Here is a 19480-nt window from a genome sequence, read left to right on the forward strand (position 1 = left end):
CTGTGTTTATCATGGTTTATTTGTCATGTTTTTATTGAAAGCAATCTTTCGCAGAGTGTGATGAAATCCATGTGATTTCTGATGCTCTCTGCTGTCTGGGCCACATCAAATCATGCATCAATGAATGATGTTTTATTAAGGACAGTGATTTTGGAGTTTACCTGAAAAGGGCAGATCTTATTACACATTTAGATACTTTATAGTCAATCATTTTGAGACTGTGGGGATAAATATTTGAATATATACCGAACAAGCTATTTATAGCCTGTGGGTGTGGGTGTGTGTGTGATAGATGTTGACTGGGCTCCAGATGATGTTTCAAGGGTTCAACTCTGTTTTTTTCAGCCATTCTAGTTCTTTCTCTGGTTCTTTCACATGACATTTTATGGTGAAAGATTAAGAATTCTGAGATCAAACTTTTGAAGTGTTTGCAAACAAATATGTTACATTGTGTGATGTATTCAACTGTGTCCATACAAAAAAATATAAGAAATTAATCCAGAATATGTCCTGAACTGACTTGCATTCAGGCAAAAGAGCCTCTAGTTTCCCCGTTGAAGGTCTAGTGGTGTTGAAAAATGAAGACTATATTGTGAGGTTATTGGTTTGGGCATCCCAACATTGTGTTTGTGGATTAGGTTGTGTTGATTTGAATCCAGAGCTTTCTGAAAAACTTGTCTCACAATCCTTGTTTTGACTAACAGAAATATGAATCAATTGTTTCATTGAAACTGCAAAAACATCGAGTGTGTTTTCAAAGCTAAACTCTGCTGTAACGCCTCTAGCCCGTTTCAGCAGAAACAGAGCCGTGTGTTCTTTCTTTCTGTCCTTAAATCTCCTCTTTCATGTTTTAATGCCATTGTACAAAATCATCAAAGCAGATGCTGTCACATGCTTTCTTTAAAGAGACGGGAAGTCAGATGGGCAGACGGCTTAAATGCACATGTGTGTGTTGAGCGAGTGTGTGGGTGTTTGTTCTTTCATGGCGACAGGATTGTCATCTTAAATATGCTCTAATAAAAGCTGATCTTTTCCATACATGAAAACCTTCAATGGATGGCAAAACGATCATGCACAGGTGTACATACACGCACACAATGATGATGAACAGACGCCGAAACCAAAACGAGAGACAGAAAACAGGTTTTCCTGTCTCCTATTCTCAAAATGGATAAATTGCAGCTTTTTAGAAATGTGATCTCAGTAATCTTTGATCAGTGTGAATCTTCTATTCGGCCTCTCTGTATATCATTGAAGTGTGTGCATGTACATTTTTACACAGTTTATCATTTTCTTCAGTTCATTTAGATTCAAATCATTTAATTTTATTCCTCATTTGTAAGGTGCTTTGGATAAAGCCATGTGCTAGTGAATAAACATAAATGGGATGTGTTTGGGGAAATTGTTATTTTATTCTTTGAACTCTGTCGATAAAGTTGGTTATGTTCTTGCACCATAAATAGTCATCATTTAGTTTTACATTACTGATTTATACTTTGTAGATTTTGACATGTAATCATGTTAGGTATTCTGATCGTTCTAACATATTCTGAAAAATGATTTTGCGGCTTAGTTTCCATAAATGGTCTTGGAGGAAAGAGGAAGTAGCTTTGTGCCCTGAAACAAGTTAAAGAAATGTTGTTACTTGCTTGATCTCTAGTTATCTGACATTCTATTGGGTAGCTCCATCCACTGTGACTTCTGATTGGCCCAAAATCACACTCCATATTATTGTACATAAAAGAGACCACCCAAAAAATTTAAATTGTCATTAATGCACCCTCATGTTATTCTATATCAGTACGACTATGTTTTGAGAAAGAAAAAAAGCGCAGTGTTTTTTGTCCATACAGTGGAAGTCAATGGTCACCATTATTTAGAAGTTACAAGAAATTACTTTGGAAATGTAATAGGTTGCAGATTACAAATTACTCTAATATGTAGTGTAACGTTTCAATTACTTTATTAATGTAACTGATTACATTTGAATACTTTTCTAAATTCCAACCAGGCAGGACTTTAGACCTCTTTTTACTTTGAGATTTTTCTAATGTTAAATGCAGGTTTAAAATCATAATAAGATATAGTTTAATAGCTATAACTCTGTTTTTGAAATCTAATCTTTGCATAGCTATGACAGGAAACACTGGCATCTAAAAATGCTTTAGAAAAAAAAACAGTTAATCTGAAAAAATAAAATAAAGCATATAAATAATTAATCCAAATACTGTAGGAAATAAAACAGTTATCAAGTAAGTGTCCTATTCTGTGTTCTAAACTCCTGAAACATTCGGTGTCTCATATTTTAGAGCAGACAATGTAATTTGGGAAAGAATTCAATAAAATATGCATGTGTTGAAATATTCAGATGTTACATCCCCCCCCCCCCCACTTTGCTAAATATTTTCATAAGTAACTTTAACTTAATTACACATTTTTCTCAGTAACTGTAACTCTCGCATTTATTTTGTAATTATATTACATAAATCTGTTGCATGGAACTAGTTGCTGGAAGAGGTTAGCTGGAAACTTGTTCGACACAATGTTTGAGTACAGTAGGTGTACATAGATTATAAAAACTATTTTGTTTCCAAAAAAGCCTGGTACAAATCAGCACACACACTCTTAAAAATAAAGGTGCTTCATGAATAATCATAGAATAACCTTTTTTACTAAATGGTTCCATAAAGAAGGTTCTTTGTGGCAAAAGAAGGTTCTTCAGATTATAAATAGGTAAGAAAGAGATGGTTCTTTAAAGAACCTTTGACTGAATGATGAAAAATGGTTCTTCTATCTATGGCATCGCTGTGAAGAACTTTTTAAGCACCTTTATTTTTAAGAGTGCATGGTTTCCTGTTTTTCCTGTATTTTTATCTGTGTGTGTGGTTTGGGGTCAATGTGAGGGTTAGCGTGAACTTTGTGGTTAAACACAGGGTTTAAGTCAAAGGTGAAGGGCCATTCATCATGACCTGCTTAAACAGCAGTGGAGATTTTGTACTTTGCATTTCCTGTCTGCCGCTTCAGGCATTGTTCTCAGGCAGAACACAAAACAGACGTACTCACTTTGCACATTTAGAAACAATTACTTTATTCATTTGAAAGAAAAACACAATGCAAATGGTAACAAAGAGATTCAGAATCTGTCAAAAAAAATTTAAATGGTGGCAAGATTTGTGATCAGAATTCCCCTTTACACTATATTTCTGCTTTATATTACTTCCAAAAACACATGTTGTTTGTGTGTGAAACTGATGTTACATTCAGGACCCATTAGAATTGTTTTGAAAACTTGGGTGGGCACCTTATATCCCTTTAGTGAACCCTCCAAACTGTGCATTTACTCCCAATCCGATCAAAAAATTCCATTCAGAAATCTACAGGGAGGAGTTTTTTTCAGATTTTTTTGTAGGGGAAGAGATGGATTGAAGTGTGATTGTAAGTCAGGTGAAATGAGAGAGAAATTCAGAGCTGGAGGTAAAAGAGGGGATTGCATTAGTTGGCCGTGGTCCGGTATTTCATTGGCTAGAGGATGAAGATGACTATAACAGACTCCATCCTCATTAAAGTTTAAGTGCTTGAGCTTCTTCCATCCCCTCCCTCCATCATTCCATCTCCTATTAACCTATTTGTGCGGTTAAGACCCTTATGTTGTGGTGGCCAGAGGGTTCGACCTGAATATTTTGAGGTTGACTCTTGTCGCACACACACACTCGTTTACACCTCACTGCCTTTCTGAGGAAGGAACTCAAAGTGTACGCAAATGGACTTTCCAGATGTGAGAATGTAATAGATTGAATTATTCTGTCATCATCTCTGCCTCACAGATACGAGGTGAGAGCTCAGGCCTTCAGGGGGTGCGTGTGTCTCTCAGTCGGCTTCACTGTGTGTGTTTCTGTCCATTGTGTTCGAGGTGTGTTTTCTGTCACAATACCATGAGCTGCTGACTCTGGTTTACAATGGGATCTTTGCCAAGGGTGTCTCGTTCCTGAAGGCAGGACCTGATGGAAAGTGAAGCCAGTGATCAACCTCAGTGAAACAAGAATCAAAGCCTCAGTCCCTGAGCACTCATTAGGGTGCTGGAACTGTTCTAGAACATTCCTGCATACGAGTTTGCCTTACTGAAAGCATCCCTCCAGGACTGATTTGTATTCTTCCTTCCTATTAATGCTTAGTACAATTCATAAACTGAGGAGAGAAAGTGTGCTCTTGCTCAAGTTTGATGAAAGACCAAATGAAACCAACCTTGTATGAAGGTTAAAATTGTATGTTTAGTTTTTGGAAATTCTATACTTTTCACAAAAGTATTTCACCACCAAAGAAATCAAACATCTAATATGGTAATATAGTCTGAGCGGGTGTCAGAATCTGCTTTTTTTCTATCGTTTATGTTGGTTCAGTTATACATATTAATTTAATGAGATGTCAGAGGTGAATGAATGGTTATAGCTATAGCAGAGGCCACAGAGGAATCAAGAGACCACAAACACACACACACATACACACACACACACAGCCAGTATTTCCACAGTTTCATCTCAGGTACAGGGGGTGGGATTTGTGCACACAGACCTGAATATTTGATGATGTTGTAGGTGACCTTGATTTGTTTGGTCTGATAATTATAAAACTGTTAGTACTTTTTACTTTTAGTTCAAATTTTACTGTTGTTATGTAAAATTACTTATATATTTATATGTATGTGTCTGTATTATTATCATATATTAAGGAAGAGAGAAGAATGGGCACATATGTTATGCAGTTATACAGTACATTTAATTAAACAAATTAACAAATTTTATATATATATATATATATATATATATATTTATATATATATAAGGTTACATATATTTGATAAAAAACAATTACTGTAAACTGTAAATTGGGCCATTTGATCAGTCTGTTGTATCCTTGCTGAATAAGAGCATTAATTTATTTAAGATAGATATGTATTATTCAAACATCACATTCAACTCTCATATGGCTTGAAAGTCAGGTTTATCATGCCCACTTTTATTAAGAGAAGAGGGGAACTACTCAGTGTGCCGGTTTTACCTTCACCTTAATCAGATGTGGCTCTGTGCACCTCTGAGTAGAATAAGATTAAAGCCTCACACGTTCTCCGTGGCTCTCTAGGGTTTCTCTATGGCTCTGTTCATGGACGGCAGGTGATGTAAGATGCAACGCTGGTAGAATGAGAAACGGGTCGACGAATCTTTGATGGAGTCTGCTGGAGACCCAAATCACTTCCAGCTGCAGCGTGCTTTGAAGCTTTATGATCCAGCCACTCGTTTTCTTTCGTTCTCTTTCTCTTGCAACACACTTTTTTTGTATCATATTGTGTCCATTCTGCAGCTCTAAGTATATTTCACTCTCTTTACAGATTTGCTGGTCGGTGCATTTGGAGTGAGTAAAGTTGTGGCCTACAGGTGAGAAATTGTATACTTTACATACACCATAACAATACAACATTGTCAAAATGTTGAAAAATTTATACTTTATACTTTATATGAGTACTTTTTGATCAACTGATGCCAGTGTTTATATATATATATATATATATATATATATATATATATATATATATATATATATATATATATATATATATATATATATATACATTCATACATCTATATATAGGTTTAGATTTAAAGCTTTAATTAAAAATAAAAATAAAAAATAAATATATAGAATGTTTTATGTATCTTATGTATTCTTATATAAAATTTGATACGTATATATGTATGTAGCAGGTGTATAAATATATATATTAGCGTGTTTGTGTGTAGCATCCCATATTTTTTCTGGCCTAAACTCAGTTTTCTACACACATGCTTTCCCCATTAGAGTGAACGGCACAGAAAACACCTGTGTTTGAGGTTTAGCTGGAAGAAAACCTGATACACATGAAGTTGTTTTTCTCTGTTCTATGAGACGATTGTAACACATTTTCAAAATGCATAACAGAAAATATTGAAATGTCTAGCTTCATAATGCATTCATGAAGAATTCCTTAGCTGTAGTTGACAGAAGTAGTCGGCGAACATTATCTACAGACTTGTGGCATGTCTAGTCTGAGTAGCCAAGACTTCGATTGGGTGTTTCAGATCAGGTTTCCCTCAGAAATGTTTCAAAACAGTCCCTTTTTCCTGCCTCAAAGCCACCAAAAACACACAGGCACATTAACATGTCCCAGCACACACTCTCACGCACTAGCGGTGTCTTGGTGTCAGAATTAAAGCGATTAGCTGTAGTGGGCTCTGCTGTATTTGTGTAAGCTAACATTTCCACTGTTAATCCAGTTTGAGTGCTAGTCTCAACAGGCTGAAAGTGAAACCCAAGCAGAACAGAGACTGACCTCATGTTAAGTTCTCATTTACTCAGCCTGTATGATGTTCTATTAGAATAGGACTCTGAATGTTTAGTTTCTGTTAGCTAAATGTTCTGTAAGTGATTCTTTATGTAAAAAAAGTGCATAGAATGGTCATTCTGTATGACAGATATAACTGAAATAGGCGTCCTGAGCAATGGCTTCAATTAATTTTTTTATATTATTTGTGTGCCATCTGAAATTCTTCTAGAATGGTCAATTTTATAAAGCCTGTATAGTTAAGTACTTTCACTTAAATGAAAATTTATATTTAATTTGTATTGCCATTTAAGTGAAATTATTGAACTTAAATCAACAAGCTTGATAAAAATGATCATTCTAGAAAAAAAAAAAAATCAAATGGCACTTAGAGGCTTTTGCATCTGAACTCTTCATGTATTAATCATGTTGATAGGCCCTATAAAACAAATATTACATATTAATCGTACATTTTCTGAACCTGTTATAGACGTCCAAATGACATCCAATGAATTACCCAGTTCAAAAGTTAAATGTTGAACGTCAAGATGACGTCCAAGTTGGGTCATGGTTGGACGTCTAAATAGTGGACCTAGTTTTTGGACGTCAACTAGATGTTCAGAAATGGCCATAGACCGACGGACCTAATATAGACATGATCTGCACGTCTATCCGACGTCCAGTGTTTAGTGGGTTAGGTTTGAAAACTAAATTTATATTTATATCTACTTAATAAATATCCTAGTGTTCCTGGTCTTATTGTGAAAAGTTCATTAATGCCGGTTATTTTATGTTTTTTTTTTTATTATTATTATTATCTTCCTTTGAAACAACTTTGAGCTATTGCATATTGGTGGCAGCAGCAACAATACTACAGCGAGAATAAAAGTTATCAATCTTTCTTTGCATGAACATTAGGGGCGGTGTTATGCAAATCTTCCAACAAAGTGACTTAAAGTGTTTAAACAAGGCATTTTAGGAGGGCGTAAACAAGTCTTAACTTTTATAAAGAATATCTTTTTGGGTTTGAGACTTAAAGGGTTAGTTCGCCCAAAAATGAAAATTATGTCATTAATAACTCACCCATATGCTGTTCCAAACATGTAAGACCTCCTTTTAGCTTCGGAACACAGTTTAAGATATTTCAGATTTAGTCCGAGAGCTCTCAGTGCCTCCATTGAAGCTGTGTGTATGGTACACTGTCCATGTCCAGAAAGGTAAGAAAAACATCATCAAAGTAGTCCATGTGACATCAGAGGGTCAGTTGGAATTTTTTGAAGCATCGAAAATACATTTTGGTCCAAAAATAGCAAAAACGACGACTTTATTCAGCATTGTCTTATCTTCCGTGTCTGTTGTGAGAGATAGTTCAAATCAAAACAGTCTGGATATCCGGTTCGCGAACGAATCATTCAGTTGACCAAATCGAACTGAATCGTTTTAAACGGTTCGCATCTCTAATACGCATTAGTCCACAAATGACTTGTTAACTTTTTTTTAAATGTGGCTGACACTCCCTCTGAGTTCAAACAAACCAATATCCCGGAGTAATGCATGCACTTAAACAGTACACTGACTGAACTGCTGTGAAGATGAATATCGAGCCGAGCCAGATAACGAACAATAGACTGATTCGTTCACGAGTGAAGAACCGGTTGCATCGGTGTTTGGATCACCAGTAGTTCTTTCGGACAGTTCGATTCAATAAACCGGTTGAAGAAAACGGTTCACCGGTTCTTTTGCACTCAACATAATGGCGTCATTTGCGATGATTTCCCTTGATTCAAGCCTTCGGTTTACCTGCGCTCATAAGACTAGCACAGAATCAGTTCAGTTCAGACGCTCTGTGTGTCAGTCTACTTCACGCTGAATCACACATGCGCAGTATCATCAGCTCCTCGGTTCACGAATCGGACGCGTCTGACAGAAACGGTTCTTGACTCGTGAACGAGTCAATGTTTTGTTCGTTATCTGGCTCGGCTCGGTGTTCATCTTCAGTTCTCTCTTCACAGCAGTTCAGTTAATGTACTGTTTGAGTACATGAACTCCGTGATATTGGTTTGTTTGAACTCAGAGGGAGTGTCAGCCACATTAAAAAAGTTAACAGCTTAAGTAATTTGTGGATTAATGCACATTAGAGACGCGAACAGTTTAAAACGATTCAGTTCGATTTGGTGAACTGAATGAATCGTTCGTGAACCGGATAACCAGACTGCTTTGATTTGAAATCTCTCTCACAACAGACACGGAAGAGAATACAATGCTGAATAAAGTCATCGTTTTTGCTATTTTTGGACCAAAATGTATTTTCGATGCTTCAAAAAATTCCAACGGACCCTCTGATGTCACATGGACTACTTTGATGATGTTTTTCTTACCTTTCTGGACATGGACAGTGTACCATACACACAGCTTCAATGGAGGCACTGAGAGCTCTCGGTCTAAATCTAAAATATCTTAAACTGTGTTCTGAAGATAAAAGGAGGTCTTACATGTTTGGAACAGCATAAGGGTGAGTTATTAATGACATAATTTTCATTTTTGGGCGAACTAACCCTTTAAATTTTTGCTACTTTACGGATCTTATCTATGCACAAACAGCTTTTAACACTCAGAAAGGAAAACTTGAAATTGCAATGCATCATATGACCCCTTTTATCAGTCTAATTAAGTGGGTTTTTATTGTTTATGTGAAGATCTGAATTCAGCTTCCCATTCAAACTCATTACTGCAAAAAAAAAATCATATCAATTATCTGTAATGTATTATTTATTTTTGTAATATCATCCCTGTAATTTTGTCTCGACAATACTAGGGCAAGGCCAGTGGTCACGGTGGACGCTCAGCTAATTTTGACACCCAGAATTCTCAACCCTGAGGACAAGTCCTGCCGCATGCCCAATTCTGATGATATGGTAACCTGGTAAGTGTCAGCTACATTCATCCAGTGCTAGTTACTGAAGTATACTCTTAGCTTCTGAGCTTATGTACTACAACAAAAACACATGGAAGTTTATGTTTTGATTTATCTCTTCTAGATGAAGTGTTCAGCTGATGGGACAGATATGTTGATCTTTAGTTCTGGTTAAGGGTAAACCAAAGTAGTCTGGGCCAAAGAGCAATGGCTGACTGGGAGGTTTTAAAACCATGTGGTCACTAGTACCACATTACAGCAGTTTTTTCCTTCTCTGTGGTAAAACTAAGTGTTTCTGGAAGTATCAGTGCATTCTTCCAAACCACACAAACATACACACAACCCTGCATTCTTACCCCTTATGTGGATGGACATTGTGTCCCACAAGCAGTTTTTGGGCCCCGTGACTGTAAACATGCCAGATCTGTTTGGGTGCTTATGGTGCATGTGCCTGTGTGTTAGGGTTGGCGTGGGGAAGAAAGAACTGGAGGTTTTGGAGAGACAAACGAAAGAACTAAAGTGTGGAATTCTGCAATAACAAAAGAGTAGCTTAGGAAAATAAATGTACAAACTGTGGTTGGAAATAGAGAGAGACAGAGAGAAACTTTGAATCACACAGATGGGCACAGAGAAACAAAACAAGACAGAGAGACAGAAGTTAAAGGATTACTTCACTTCCAGAATAAAAAATTCCTGATAATTTGCTCACCCTCATGTCATCCAAGATGTTCATGTCTGTATTTCTTCAGTCTAAAAGAAACAAAGGTTTTTGAGGAAAATATTTCAGGAATTGAAATATTTTCCCTTAACCCTAACCCTAACCCTAAATTGGAAAATTTGCAAAGCAGGCGTATATTAAATGTTAAAACTCTGTATTTTAAACAACCTACATATATGCAGAGTTTAAAAGTGTGTGAAATTACTCATGTCAAACAACACACACAAGAGTCCCATTAATACTCTGAGGAGTGGGCAGTAATTACAAATGGCAGTTGGGCGGCCGAGTCAGAAATGTTGCAGTGGGGTCAGAGCAGGGGTCAGAGGGGTCAAACACTGGGCACTGGAGTGTTTGTATGTGCGTGATTATGCGTCTACCCTTGCCACAGGGGAGGAGAACTAACAAGGCATCATTCAATTATGTATAGCGGGGCCACTTCCTCCCTTGAATATGCATACTCTCTGTACAGCACACACATGACTTCAGCTCTGCATTTTGAAATGCACCACTACCTGGAGGGGTCATGGTAGGGTTTGCGTGGTTAGAGCACAATGCACAATGCTGGATTCCATCAGCCACGGCCTCATGGGTATTTCGTGTTGTTCATGAGGCACAGCATCCAGCTGTTTATCGCTAATTTAAACTCAGACACGCTCAATGCTGTGTTAGTGTGTGTAGGGGGGCTAATGGGGTGTTTCTGATTAGACATATTTGGGTTGTATGGAATGTTTTGCATCGGATTGGCCCTTTGGGCCATTAAGACTGCAGTTGTGAGTCCCTGAGCACAGATATCATTACACGTTCAACATAACGGAAATACAGTTATTGAGCACCAGCTGGAGAGGTGTAAGCGTGTTTTTATGCGCTCTCACCTTGCAGCATGTTTGTGATGGAGTAGCATGTTTTAAATCCTCCGTCCTGGTTCTATTTGTGTTTCTTTGCAAATGAAGGGCTAGTTTTACACAAAAACCTTGCGGCAAATGAACTGCCATCTTCAGATTCCAGTAAATTAATTGTGCGACCCATAGCTGGAACATTATGTGCTGTGTCGGTACTGTATTTGTGTGGGTGTTTGCATATTACGCTTCAGATAAATGGGCTTTTTATATGTTACTACAATATATAATGACAAGAAAATAATTTGTATGAGATCTTTGAGAAAGTGAGAGAATGGCTTTGAGAAAATGGTTTTGCCCCTTTTTCACTGGCGTCATCAGGAAGAGTCACTCTTGGGCCTTTCTAATTGCTAGCCTACATTACTACACTATTAAAGAGAGGGAGGCATAGAGAAATGAAGCAAGGAAAGGAAAAATGGTAGAGAAAGAAGAGGCAAATTCGATTAAGTAATTAAATATTGAGGAGCACAGGGTCCCTCAGCATCCCACATCTCCATTCGGCTCCATCTATAAACACTCCACCCATATTAACAATCCCACTCCACAGTGTTTTTAACATCACTTAAATGTTGTTATGCTGTACTAAATGAATCTTTTTTTCTTTATTTCTTTATCTCAGTCTGTCAGTAAATGTGTGCGCAAAGATCTCTGGGATTGGTATTCCTGATTATGTAGGTAAGTGCATACATTTTTCTGTTAATTAAATGGATTTCGTTTCAGTAAATGGATATAGTCTTATCAATAAATGTCTTGAAGATTTAAATTTGGCCACTCGTACACGTTACTTCATCAACACAATGGATATCTCTGTTTAACCTGGTTCTGGAAGGAATATTCCCATTTATTTTAAGCTTTTCAAAAAGTTTTCAAAGCAAACCAAATAACTCCAAATGTTTGATTCAAAGCAAATAGACACGTTTTTTTTGGCTTCTACATTTCAGAGCTCATTGTATCTTTTGAATATTGTTTATGGAATCAGCTCCTCTGAGGAAACATTAACGAGACTTCTAGAATGCTACAAGTTTTGCACTCTGGCTAATAATGAAAGCATATTATTTCATCATCCACTACACATTCTCTCATGGTGCTTGCTGACAGAGATATTTTATCGTTTTCACTTATATGCGTTGTGCTCAGTGTGAGTTTGTGTGTCTCAGCACTTGTTGAACATCTGTATGTAAGTGGCTTCAGTAATGGTCAAAATGGAGAAGGTGCCAAACTCGGTTAAACCAACAGGCAATAAAAGCCTCTTTCCCAGCACTTCTGAACGCAGGCCTGTTAAAAATCAGTGCATATGGTTTTGGAGATGACAAAGAACAGGTGTGGCTGTGAAGTGCACGTTAGTTGGAAGCACTATTTGATTGTTGTTCAGAAGCCCTGGTAATTAACCTTAGGAGCGTGCAATTTTTATGGTCCAAAACCTGTTTGGTCCAAGCAGAAATTGCAGGAATTAGCGTCTGTAAAGGTGGAGCTAACAATAGCATGCCTATCTTTCTCTCTCTCTCCCTCAGCTCTAAGAATGGACCTGCAGCTGGACTGGCTGAAGCAGCGTGGAGCAGTTAAGAGGATCTTGTTCATGGACTCTCACCAGCACCAGAGAACCCAGCAGTTGGTTCTGGGTCAAGGGGACCGCCAACATTGCCACAACTACTCTGTTTACCTGCGGGTGAGCCTTATAGTCCACATGAGCACAGAACATTGTTGAACTGGCCCCGTTCCTCATGATAAATTCTTGTTTTATCTGCACTATAACTGAATCCATGGGAAAGTTAATTGTGAGCCAAACCAAGCTCCTAGTGCAACACGGCTCATCTGGACGGAATAAGCAATGAGAGAACGCCTCCGTGAGAGTGTGTCTCAAAAATGAGACCAAAAATTCTGCTGGGCCGAGGTGACACAGGAATTGAACGCAGTCTTAAATGTTTCTGGGTGTTTATATGATAACAGGCCATGGGAAATACTTTTATCTGCCAACTCAATCCGACTGATAAAATCTCAGGCAACATGACCTTTCACTATGATATATTGCACAAACATCCAACCACATAAGAACAGAAATTAGAAACAGGAAATTATTAAATAAGAATAACAAAATTGGTTATTATCTGAGATATACTAATATAAGATAAATATTAAAGTTATATTATCACAAATATCCAACAACATAAATTATTATTATACTTATCAATATAGTAGATATTATATTATTATTAGATAATATTATTTATTTCATTCATTATAGTAGATATACTGATAATTAACATCATAAGCTTTTCCCTCTCTTTTCTCTGTCTGCGTGTAGGATGAGGGAGAGTTCAGAGATAAACTGAGTCCTATCAGCGTGACGCTGAACTACAGTCTGGACCAGAACTCTCCTCCACCTGGCCTACAGCTGCGGCCCATTTTGGACCACTACAGCAAGACCTTCCACCATGAGCAGGTCTGCATGCAACATGAATGTTCCACATTGTTTGTGAGATGCTGCATGTGTGCATTCATGCTTACTTTAATAATTCAGTTAGGACCACGTGACATACTGGATTTAAAATAAGGTTTTTTTTTCAATGAAAACCCGGACAACATCTTGTTGTCTGATACAAAAAGAGTTTAGTAGAGAGAAAGTAAGACAGTTCAATTCAGCAAACAAACAAACCAAAAAACGGAAAGAGAAGATATTTCTTCCTCTCCCTTAGGCCAACATCCTGTTGGACTGTGGAGAAGACAACATGTGCATCCCAGATCTCAAACTGTCTGCTAAAATGTGAGTCAGTGGGTTTGATCAGTACAGTACACACATCAGTACAGTGCATGCAATTGTTTTGTGTATTTGTATTATGTGCAGTGTTCTGTCATGTATCAGTTGTTTATGTTTTATTATAAGTCATTCTCTGATTTCGGCCTCATATAAGACGTTATTTTAAATGCAGGTTTGATTATTAATTTTTTATAGGGACCGGACTGAACTTTTAATCGGGGATGACAACTTTCTTATGTTGACCATTAATGCAGCCAATGAGGGCGAGGGGGCGTACGAGGCAGAGCTTCATGTGACCCTCCCACCAGAGGCAGACTATATTGGTGTGGAGCGTAGACGTGAGGTAAACAACATTACCCACTATCCTTTTTAACTCTACATTTACTCTATGTGTACATGCTTATGCTGGTAAAACAGTGGTGTTGTGGGTCTTTTGTCCCAGGAAGGCATGTTAAGGGTGGGTTTTAAAGTAGTACTGCAGGACTAGTAGCCTTGATTTTAGTCTTGTTGCTCAAAGTTGGAGACTACTGGCTCGGCCTGGTCTGTTGTTAACCCTGGCTTTCATGGACCCAATAGTGGAAAAGCGGTTAATGTTAATCTGGGTGTGTTTTTGTTGTATGTCTGGGTGGGCGATTGGATGTAGAAGTTAATTAATACGGCGTTTAGTAAAAGTCATTTGTATGATGTCTTTTATTTATAGTTGCTCTAATTATAGAAGGTTTATTTTAGTCTCAGACTCTCATTGCTGTTTAGATTATGACTCACTCACTCTATTCTCTTCTTCCAGAAAACAGCTCATGCATAAGTTTATATTGCTTATTATAGTGTATAAATAATTTATGTTTAATAAGAATATTAGATACAGTATAGGTTATCTGTCTGTCTGTTTGTTTATCTATTTATCATTCTCTCTATAGTTCTATCCATCATGCTGTATTTTCCAAGACTAAGATTACATTTTATCGCATTGCACCTGGTCTTGACACAGTGTAACGTGAGCTCAGGTCTTGTGAAATATCAAATTTACTAAATAGCCTTAAATCCATCATGGTAAAATGCTAAATCTGTAATCCATTCAGACTCGGAGTTAAAAACACAAACATGAGCGCTGCAGGGTCTTTGATGTTGTAATGAGGCAGGAATGCAATGAATGTTGATCTAATTGTGGGTATGGTTTCTTATTAACCGTAGTCTAAATCATGCCTCGTGTCTAGGTGTACTCTGTAATGCATTGCTGAGATCTGTTTATCTCATTTCATACAGTCCTGCATTCACTTATCTTTATTCATATCTCTGGCTGTCATTCAGTCATTCCATCATCCCGTTCATGCATCGCTGCAACTTCCCGCACGAGACACTGGCGCTCTGTGGCACTGACCACAAAAGATCTGATCGCTCTCTGTCTGTCAGTTATGAGTTTAACAGATGCAGTGTATAGCTGGTAATTGCAGCACGTGTTTGAGAGTGGCTCTTAATGCAATTTGCACAAGTACATTAGCTGCTCTTCTGGGAACAGACTGGTTATGGTTTGACTCTGTTTTGGTGAGAGGAAGTGGTTGCCAGAGGAGGGAGATGGAGGAAAAGAGAGACTGATGTAGGGGGTTGATGAGATGACGGGGGAGGGCCTCAGTGATGTATGATGTGATTACTATCAGGAAATTCATCATGTACTTTCTTGACCCTCCAGAGACCTGTCTTCATTGGCTTATGCTAGTTATTGACTGGGTTTATTATTGTCTGGTTTTGTTTTCAGTGATGTAATGCACATTTTATTTTATTTTATTTTATTCATATTTAAAATGTATTTAATATTTAAAATATTATCAAAATTTTTTGTTCTGAAGGTACATTATGCTTCTGTTTGTGTTCCTCACACATTCAGCATGTAGTTCCACAAAGCAGCTATCATACATTACATGATGAAGAGCTGAAATCTTTTTTCTCTCTGTCTCAGGATCTTCAGCGACTGAACTGTGAGCACCGGACAGAGAATGATACCAGAGTTGTGGTTTGTGACCTGGGAAACCCAATGGTGGCTGACACAAACGTAAGAGCCATCAACTCTGTTGATATGATGTAATGTCTACATGAATGACTGAGTGAAATATACGTTATAGACATTATGGTGTATAATGTGCTTTCTTGCAATACAGTGACAGTAACAAACCTCAGTACTCAAGGGAGCGAAAGAGTTTCCTTCAAGTGTCCTGTATGTGACATAGGTTAGCATTCAGGTAGCAAACTATAAACCTGTCAACAGTCTAACTACCAGTCTAAACTTAACTAACTTGCTCAGGCAGTCTTCATTTCAAACAACTACCCTTATACAGACACAATGACAGAAATTGTTTAAAAAAAAAGTATGTTTTTTTGTGGCAGCACTGAGAATTCAATACATACTTAGGTTGCATTATATATGTATTATATTATAAAATCGTAGTTTGATGCATTTGTCAAAACATAAAATTGGGCTTGTGTTCATATGTTTGTGCAGGGCTTGTATTCTTGAATACTTGAATGCTTATATACAGTATCTCTTGATCCTGTTCAACCAAAACAGGATGCTGAAACTCAAGGAGATTCAATTTAATAAGTTTTTTTCCGGTAATGAAACCAGAGATGTGTGCATAAATTTGGGGTCAGAAGGTTTTTTTTTTTTTTTTTTTGAAAAAAGAAATGAATGCAATTAATAATTTTAACGGTAACTGTAAAGACATTTATAATATTACAAAAGATTCTATTCAACAACAAATGCTGAAAAAAGGTACTTTTACTGTAGAAAATAGAAACGTTATTGAGTACCAAATCAAAAGTAAATTCGATTTCTGAAAAATCATGTGACACTGAAGACTGGAGTAATGGCTGGTGAATTTTTGCTTTGCACTCACAATAAAGAAATTACATTTTAAAATATATTAGAATAGAAAACAGTAATTTTTTAATTTAACATTTTATAATTTATATTAAATTATCAATAATGTAATATTTTTTACAGTATTGCTGTTTTTAATAAATAAATGAAACTGATAAAGTATATTTTTATTTACAAAAATAGACTAGTTTATCTTTTACATTTACATTTAATAATTTAGGATTAACTTTTAACTGTTTATTTCGTCTTAATATCTAAACTAAATTTGTTATTATTTTGTTTTAGGATTTTTCGCATTTTAAATGTAGACCTCGCTATATTTTGTTAGATATGTCAATTGAAAAATTTAAAAAAAAACATTTTTTACTGTGGATCACTTAATCATCTATCCATCCAGAAGACAGAAACCATGTTTCTGTGTATGTCCTTACGAACCCAGATGTTTTTTAAGACTGCTTGCCTACTGGCCCCGTGGACCCTCAAGAATGTAGCTATTATACAGATGTGTTCATTCATGTGCCATTAAGGACAAATATACATCTCCATGATGATATGAGCTTATGTGTTGACTAAAGAGAAAACAAACTACTCTTACTTATTCTTTTTCTTGCAATTAATAGCTTGCTAATATTTGTGCCATCTGCAGTTTTCTTCTTTTTTCCTCTCTCTTTCTTTCCTACCTCTTTCTTACCCATTTGTCTGTCAGGTTGATGTTGAACATTGTTAATGAGAGTCTGGAAAACAAACTAGCGGATAGAGAGAAAAAGTGAAATGATGGAGTGAGTGTGTGAAGGGAGGTTGTAAACACATTGGGACAAAGTTTGAGGTTCAGTATAAACACACTCTCCATCTATTTACTAGTCACCATGACAACCTGTCTCCAGCCATCCCAAATATCTCAGCCTGGGGTGCAGTTATAACAGTTACAAAACACACTCTTGACCTGTCACACACTCTCAACACAACATCCTACATCTCTTACACACACAAACAAACACACACACGTAAAGCCGTATTCCTGAGTCTAGAATATTTATTATTATTTTGAATTACAAATTTATGTTGTTTGCTATTTCTACTAGTAGTAATTTGTGTTATAAAAGCTCTGTCTATCTGTCTCTCTCTTTCTCTCTCTCCATCGGTTTCCCATTTCCTCACAGCCCTCGGGGTGAACTGCTCATTAGGCTCCAGTCCGCTTCATTTCTCATTCATTAAAAGTATAGGGAAGATTATATTATATCATTATCCTAAATTGTTGAATGCAGCTGTAAGTTTTTTTTTTTCTCAGTTGTAGGAGAAATATTGTGACTTGGACACATTTCAAAACATGATATATATTTTGGAACAAACTATGAAGAAAACCAAAGTTTTAAAGCTAAGAAGTGGTTGGTTGCATCTAAAAAAATTAATTGGCTGGATATAAATTCTGTAAAACAATTAATCTGAGTTACAGTAACAATGGTCAGTTGTGTTACTGTTCTTGTGAATCTATATGTAGCGTTTAATACATCTTGCATGGAAATTGGGTTCAGCATGTCTACTGCTGAGCAACAAATACTTGTTTTTTTGTGTGGTTAATTATAATGAACTAAATATATGTAAATTACTAAAATAAAGGTTCCAAAAGAGAAGGTATAAAGGTATAAAGAACCTTTTGTGCAATGAAGTGTCCATGAATGTTAAAGTTTCTTCTTGGAACCACAGATGACAGTAAAGACAAATATATATAAACAAGTATTATTTACTATATTATTTACTTTTTCTGTTTCTGAGCATTAATTTTTACTGTGTATCTGACACACATTCTGTTATGGTCATGATCTGTTTTGGTTTAGTTTTCTGTGATTCTCTTTCTCCTGCCTCATTTGTTTCTATGGGTTTTAATTAATTTGCTCATTAGTAATTATTAGTTAACTCCCTCACCTGTTTTCCACTTATCAGCTGCCTTATTTAAAGTCTCCTTTTTGGTATTTGGTCCGTTCTCGTTGATGTTTATTCGTTGATCTGATGTGGATTTATTTACCTGTCTCCTGGATGTTCTAATTAAAATACCTTTTTGTTGATCTCCTTCGTCCTCGTATGTTTGTACCTCACCAGCCCATAACACATACCGGCATCTTTATTAGCCAGTTTGCTCCTCTCCTCTTCTGTTTGTTTGGATTGCAGTGCTTGTTAAAGCAATTGAAACGTAATTCGTCTGTAATTTGATGCATAGCTGGTAAATGTTTTGGCTCGAGCAGTGCCAGCTCACTGAGAGCAGAGGCAGGGCAGAGAGGTTTATGTTTGTATTTACTACAACAGGTCAGAAGATTATGTTCAAATCAGTAGGCAAAATATTACCTGTGGATGGGTGTGCAATATGAATCTGTGGTTTTAAAATGGTATTAGTCAGTTTGAGTGTGTGTAGACAGTTGGCTGGATACTCGAAGGTTTTATGTCGAGTTGGCCTGTCAAAGCGCTGGATTGTGGGTTTGGAATAGAGTTTATAGATTCATTTTGTGTTTCAGCATGTCAAATACATAGAGAGTCAAAGAGAAAAATGTCATTTTTTGTTGTTACAGTACTTTCTTCTGTCAAAGCTATTCATATGAATGGTTACAGAAGAAGAGCACAAACTCTACCTTATATTTTCCAGTTTTATTTTTGTATTATTATTATATATATTTTTTATAATTTCTAGTAATATGTCACCCTGGACCACAAAACCATTAATAAGTCACACAAGTATATTTGTAGCAATAGCCAACAATACTTTGTATCAGTAAAAATGATTGATTTTTCTTTTATGCCAAAAATCTTTAGGATATTTTGTAAAGATCATGTTCTATGAAGATATTTTGTACATTCCCTACTGTAAATATATCAAAACTTAATTTCTGATTAGTATCTGCATTCCTAAGGACTTGGATAACTTTAAAGGTAACTTTTTTAAATAGTTGTATCTTGGCCAAATATTGTCCGATCCTTACAAAC

General features: G+C 36.5%; 1 protein-coding gene across 1 annotated transcript in view; it reads left to right on the plus strand.

Annotated features, from left to right (window-relative positions):
* Positions 1 to 19480, plus strand: part of itga8 (integrin, alpha 8) — a 61976-nt gene that overhangs the window by 24184 nt on the left and 18312 nt on the right. Inside the window, exons 14-21 of the mRNA XM_026284837.1 lie at positions 5384 to 5429; positions 9168 to 9275; positions 11500 to 11555; positions 12392 to 12546; positions 13183 to 13320; positions 13574 to 13641; positions 13831 to 13978; positions 15590 to 15682. Of these exons, the coding sequence (XP_026140622.1) occupies positions 5384 to 5429; positions 9168 to 9275; positions 11500 to 11555; positions 12392 to 12546; positions 13183 to 13320; positions 13574 to 13641; positions 13831 to 13978; positions 15590 to 15682 (812 nt within the window). The remainder of the gene's footprint in view (positions 1 to 5383; positions 5430 to 9167; positions 9276 to 11499; positions 11556 to 12391; positions 12547 to 13182; positions 13321 to 13573; positions 13642 to 13830; positions 13979 to 15589; positions 15683 to 19480) is intronic.

This window comes from Carassius auratus, chromosome 16 (genome assembly GCF_003368295.1).
Source record: "Carassius auratus strain Wakin chromosome 16, ASM336829v1, whole genome shotgun sequence".
NCBI classification, from domain to species: Eukaryota; Metazoa; Chordata; class Actinopteri; order Cypriniformes; family Cyprinidae; genus Carassius; species Carassius auratus.